Source organism: Cervus canadensis, unplaced genomic scaffold (assembly GCF_019320065.1).
Source record: "Cervus canadensis isolate Bull #8, Minnesota unplaced genomic scaffold, ASM1932006v1 Scaffold_007, whole genome shotgun sequence".
Taxonomy (NCBI): domain Eukaryota; kingdom Metazoa; phylum Chordata; class Mammalia; order Artiodactyla; family Cervidae; genus Cervus; species Cervus canadensis.
In genome coordinates this window covers 1-6,453 of record NW_025091389.1, presented here as the reverse complement: position 1 = coordinate 6,453, position 6,453 = coordinate 1, and the positions used below count along the sequence as shown (strand labels likewise).

Below are 6,453 nucleotides of genomic sequence, written 5' to 3'. Positions count from 1 at the left end.
ACATTAAGCTATTTATTTATTAGAAATGAATTAAGTCACTTTTATTAAGGTACTTTATGACAGGCTAAGCACATTCCTGAAATAACTTTAAGAAGAGACCAGAAAGCTAATATAATTTCTCTTGCTGAAATGACATGCTATGCTTAAACTCAGGAATAAGTTATAAATGTTTCCAAATAATTTAAATACGGAGATGCATGAGAAGATTTCTGCTGCTGCTGCTAAGTCGCTTCAATCGTGTCCGACTCTGTGCGACCCCATAGATGGCATCCCACCAGGCTCCCCCGTCCCTGGGATTCTCCAGGCAAGAACACTGGAGTGGGTTGCCATTGCCTTCTCCAATGCATGAAAGTGAAAAGTGAAAGTGAAGTTGCTCAGTCTGATTCTTAGCAACCCCATGGACTGCAGCCTACCAGGCTCCTCTGTCCCTGGGATTTTCCAGGCAAGAGTACTGGAGTGGGGTGCCATTGCCTTCTCTGAGAAATGATTTCTAGGTATCCACTAAAAGAAAATTTAAATAATATGTGAAGAAACACAGGACATTGGAACTTTACTAATGATATATAAAGATAATACACTGTGTCTACAGAATTTCATATAAGGTAGAAAAAGTTCAAAAGATGTATTACCGGGCATAAAAAACTTAGGGACCAAATCCTTTTATGATATTCTTTAAAATAATCCCACTTATAGACTTTAACAGCAATAACTGCAAGGTCCCAAAGGCTCTATAGCTTACCAATACTTTTTAAAAAATTTATTCTTTAATTGTAAGAAAATTGCTTTACAATGTTTTATTGGTTTCTGCTGAATAATAATGCAATCCAGCCACAATTATACACATATCACCTCCCTAAGAATTATTTTCTAATCAATAATTCAGTTAAGTCTGTTTTAAAAAAAAATGTCAAACATATATATTTATTTGGTAATTCTTGAAAAATATTCAAAATACATAAAACTTCAGGATGTTCCTAAAAGCAATGCTGTAGAATACCTTTTAATTCACAGCATTTCAAATGATCTCTTAAAACAGCTTGGACTCTCCACTTAAAAATGAATTAGCACAATGATTTCCTTAACTGATGGGGTGGAATAATTTCCCCATTATTGCCAGACTACATTAGAGGAAAAAAGGTTTTTGTCTCAGAAATATGCCTAAAAACTAAAAGCACTGCACTGACGGCATCAGATAAGAAATTTGTTTTCCCTAAATTACATATTTTGGGGGGAATTTTGACTTCATATCTCCATTATAAAATAATAATTTGTTCAAGTGTGCTTTCTTGTCTAATTTGAAAAAAAAAGAAGTGTCAGTAAAAATATTTGTCTCACAGTCGGTTATAACTAAAGAGTCAATCTACTTTGTAAGCACTGAATAGAATACAAATTGGCCCCAAAGAGTGTGTACAACACAAGACTTTGTATTTATTACTCAGGGCTACACTTGTAATTTGTACTTGTACACAATTTTATATTTGCAAATAAAGAGTATTTTCCAAATTCACTCCTTATTTGAAACCCAGAGAACCATAATCCAACACTGAAAACAGTTCACAGTTGAAAAATTTACAAATGTCAAACTAGATTAAAAAATGAATTCTATTCACAGTTCTAAGTTTACATGTCAAAGTTAACATATCCAAATAATACTTCTCTGTAAGGGAATGACAACTCAAATGAATGTACTCCAAATAGTAGACACAGAATCCAAAATTACTCCCCTTAAATCATACCCAAACATTTGTTACCTAATCTACAAAATAAGACTAGATCAAATAATTTCTAAACTTCCTTTAAATTCTAATTATTTTGGGGGGATAATGGGATCAAATACCAGCTATCTTTAGTTTTTATGTGACTTTGCAAGTCACTTGTTTTTAACCTCTCAGAAAAGATGCTATTTAAAATATCTTAGCAAAGAAATTATTTCCTACAAGTTTTATGAAGCTTATTGAAAAATATCCTTTAGTAAGTTTGATGGGTTAAAAAGTGCTCCACAAAAAGAACTTGAACCCTGTAAATATGACCTTATATGGAAAGAGTCTTTGCAGACATAATTAAGTTAAAGATCTAGACATGCAATTATCCTGGATTAGGGTGAGCTTTAAATCCAAAGAGAAAGAATTGTCATTATAAGAGAAGGAAGACAGGGAGGAAGGCCATGTGAAGACAGAGGCAGATACTGGAGTAATCCATCTATGAACAAAGGAACACCATGGACTGCAGAAAGCAAGAGAGAGGCATGGAATGAATTCTCTTTTGGAGCCTCCAAAAGCAGCTAACACTGGTGACACGTTAATTTTAGGCATCTAGCCTCCAGATCTGTGAAAGATTTTTTTAAGCCAACAAATTAGTGGTAATCTGTTATGGCCACCATAGGATACTAATACAGTAATGTATTTCAGAAAGAAAACCCAATTGAAAAGGTATTATCATCAACACAATTTATCTTTGGCCATCATATGCTTCACATTAGGAACAGTGAAAGGACATCATCATCTCTAGATTTTTAACAAAAATCCACTTGATTCCTAGATAAACACAGAAAAGCCTCTATTTCACAACATTTATTTATCTATGTGAGTCTATTTTACTTATGATTAAAATTAGATTTACTAAAATGTTAAACAATTTTTCAATCAACAATATTACCTAATTGCAAATATTTTTAAAGACTTTGCTAATTTTTCTGAAGAGAATTAATAAATAAGTTTTAGTACTATAAAGCATGCTCAGTTTTCTTAAACCTGTATATAAAAAGCTTCTAAGCTTTTTGAGTGGCAAAGTGTTAAAGAAATATGATAGCTATAAATAATTTTTCCCCATTATTATTCAAGCTTATGGAGCAAGTCTTAAATTTTCTTCAGTTCTTTACCATTTAACTTCCTCAGGTTTATATATATATACACATATATAAACATATATATATATACACATACATATATGTATGTGTGTGTGTATTTAAAATACATATTTTAAATACATATTTAAATATGTGTATTTAAAATACATATTTTGGTAGTCAAAACAAAAAATCTGATGTGATCCAAGGGTCACCATAGTGTCTAAAAGAAATTCCAAAATTTCTTACTTAGTTTTCATTATAGAAATAGTTTAAATAATAAGTCTATTTTTAAAGTTCAAGATATCCCTGATATTACCACATGAACCTCTGAATGTCTTGACTATTAGGCCATTGAAAAGTCTTGTTCAGAAAGATATAAAATGTTAGGAAGTTCACAATTGCATAGCAACCCAGCTCACAAACAAGTCTGGATGTGGGTGGCAGAGGTATATTAAGCCTATAAATAACATAGGGTAAAATGAAGTAACGAAATTCTAGCAGCTTCTGAGGTACTGTAACAGTAAATAAGCATATGAAAAACATTAAATTCCAGAAAATCGACTTTGATTTTAATGAGTCGGCAATACTCCAACCAGCAAATATATAGACTGGAACTAACAAATATTTCACAATTTCATATCTTTGAAAAACTCTTTTCCACACATAGAATGTATAATGTCTATTATCTGCTAGCAGGTATTTATGAGCATAAGTAAATTTCCAAACTAAAAATAGAGAGACTAAAGTTATCACAAAAAACTGAATTCTCCGTTTCCAAACTAAGCAAAGAAAAGCCCTGATTTTGTTAAGAGACAGCAGGTGAGGAAATGAAAAAAAGAGAGTAAAAGAGAAAAAGTAGAAAAGCTGAGGAAAGTGTAGACAGGCTTCATGACTACTCCGGTCACCAATAACAATTCCACCATTAACTGCCACAAAAGCACAGAATAGAAACATGAGAAGAATGTAGGGCCAAGTCAAAAGTAAAAGCATACTCAAGTTCTTAAAGGACATTGAATAAGCCAAAAGAAACTGAAGAATTTTCCTGAATTCTGAAAATGGTCCTTTAATAGGGGTAGGCCTCTCTTCTTTCTTCTTCTGTAGCTCAGTTTTCCAAGCTTCAGTTAACTTTTGTGCAATGACATTTCCTGCACAGAAGATAGCCCAGATGATATTTGTTTGACGAAACATGAAGCCACAAAATCCAAGCAAGGCTGAAGTTTTATGATTTCCATAAAGACACATCAAGTAGGCAAAAAGAGTAAAAAACATGGATCCTGCTTCTGTATAATAAAGGAAGTTAAAAAAATAGAGTGTGGGAAATATTGCTAATGTTAATGTTGACAAGATCCTCTGGATACATGAGGCAGCCTATGAAAAGAGAAAACACAGTTCACAATAAAACCAATAGGCTATTCCTGCAGAGCTAAGGGAGAGATTTACTAAAACAAACAAACAAACCAAAAACTGCCTGAGTTCTAAATAAATAAAATTATTCAATATTAATCTTACTCCTGGCTTTGCAAAAATACAGTATATATTTATGAGGGAACTTTCTGATACTTTTTAGTTACACCTAGCAATTTGGAAGCCGATAAAACAAAACATATGTGTGTGAAAGCTTCTATTGCCTATTACACTGAATCATTCAACAAACAGTTAAGGAGTTACCGTGTGCAAGACTATGAACTCAATTCTATGGAGAACATGGAGATGAATGGGACACAGCACAAGTGGTTCCATTTCAGTGAGCCTTCTATGAGCATTCATTTGGCCATCATCACCAATTTCTAGTGCAGTCTCAAAACTCTATACCAGAGAGAATTTAAATATGTATATAACATTTATACCACCACACACAATGATCTTACTATTTTGTGATGAAATTACAGGGATCTTCCTGAAAATAGTGGGGCTCATCTAAAGTTAAACATCTTCTTTTGGCCTGATAATGTATTTCAGAATTTGAAAGTACTCTTATTTTCTTGAATTCTATCTTCCAGTTAATCTAAATCACCAAGCCAGATCATGCCATTCCTTTGATTAAAATTAAGGGCTGTCCATCACCTACTAGATAAAGTTTAGAATACTTTTCATGACATAAAAAGGATACCCATGACTTCTCTCCTACCTACTTCTACAGCCTCACATCCCTGTACTTTATAATCTTATAGTTACAAATAGCAATTCCCTGTATCTTGTTGCTCCATGTCTTTCTACAATTGCTTATGCTATGTCTGTCAGGATTCATTCCTATTCTACAGCCCTATCTGTCATCAAGATTCAGATTGGGTATGATCTTCCTGATGTGTGAAGTCTTACCCAATGTAACCAACAGCTTTCCTTCCCAGTCAGGCTGCTTCTCTGTATTCTTGTAGTATTTTACAGCTATCGTTATCCCACAATTTACACTACTGAAATCATTTAAGTTAAAACTAACTACTATAGTTAATATTTACTGATTCCTTACTATTATATCCAGCAGTATTCTAGGAACCTTCCATTTATTAAGCTCCTTTATGCTTCAGGATAGTCCTGTGAGGTTGAGTCTATATTTTTCCCATTTAACAAATGAAAACATGGAGTCACTAAGGGGTAACCTGCCCAAAGTAACGCAATTAATAGTGGATAAAATTCAAACCCACGTAATTCACCTCCAGGGTCTGCATACTTAAATCATAAAAAACTGCCCAGGTAACATCTGTTTCCCCTAATGAAGACGTAAGTTTTATAAGAAAAAGACTGCTTCACTTACCTCTGTAGTCTCAGTGCTTAACACACAGAATAAGCTCAATAAATATTTACTGAACTGACTTAACTCATGAAAATTTATATATTTTATAATTAGTTTTTCAAATATTTAAACACAAACATCTAAAATGGGGGTAGGTAGAAGACTTGCTTTAACTTTACAAAATATATACAAATATTGTTAAAAACATTTTCCACCAAATTTCATAAAATAAATTCACCATAATTGTGGACCTGCCTGTAAATAAACTTAAATTATTCTGGAAACAAACCTTGTGTCTGGGTTGCACTTTGCGGAGAAGCAAGTACAGTAAATAGAAGTTGCCAACACTGAAGAGAAGGTTAACAAATCGGAGCATTCCAATGGAGCAGACAACATGTTCTGACCATCCAAAGATCCAACTGGCAGGTTTGACCACTCCAACTGACAGCAGGTATAAGCCAGGTAATGTAGTAATCATGGGGTCCCACTTAAAAACAAAAGGTCAACAATGAAGCAAAAGCAAGAAACAGATTATACTGACAAGACTGACACAGAAACATCATCTTCACTAATAATCAGGCATTTCTGGGAAGTTATTCTATGACACAGTTAAATGAGTCCTTTTAACATCAGGGCAAATCAGACACTTCCTCTAAAGAAGTCTTCCTTATTGTCTTTTCTATTTGCTTTCTGACTGTTAAAGTATCAGCAACCTGGAGTCAACAATTTAAACTCAGTTTCCAAGACATACTCTTCGGAGGGCCTGTCTTTTGGTGATTAAATTGTAAATGCTACAGTTTTAAAAAGCCTGGAAATACCTGCTGGAACTCTGATGGGTATGGAGCGAAAAATAAAGAGATTAAAGCACAGGATC

The 6,453-nt window shown here is 33.4% G+C and overlaps 1 protein-coding gene across 1 annotated transcript; it reads right to left on the bottom strand.

The window, feature by feature from the left end:
- Positions 1–1,404: 1,404 nt before the first annotated feature.
- LOC122436496 (dol-P-Glc:Glc(2)Man(9)GlcNAc(2)-PP-Dol alpha-1,2-glucosyltransferase) lies at positions 1,405–6,447 on the bottom strand. Its single transcript, XM_043460273.1, has 2 exons — positions 5,869–6,447; positions 1,405–4,216 (listed from the first exon to the last, which is right to left on the bottom strand). The coding sequence occupies exons 1-2, from the start codon at positions 6,055–6,057 to the stop codon at positions 3,161–3,163; spliced, it is 1,245 nt and encodes a 414-aa protein (XP_043316208.1). The 5' UTR covers positions 6,058–6,447; the 3' UTR covers positions 1,405–3,160.
- Positions 6,448–6,453: the final 6 nt, after the last annotated feature.

Excerpts from the sequence above, each read along its gene's own strand:
- LOC122436496 (XM_043460273.1), bottom strand. The coding sequence starts at position 6,057 with ATGATTACTACATTACCTGGCTTATACCTGCTGTCAGTTGGAGTGGTC. Across the intron at positions 4,217-5,868 it reads AAGTGCAACCCAGACACAAG|GCTGCCTCATGTATCCAGAG; the intron begins GTTTGTTTCCAG and ends CTCTTTTCATAG.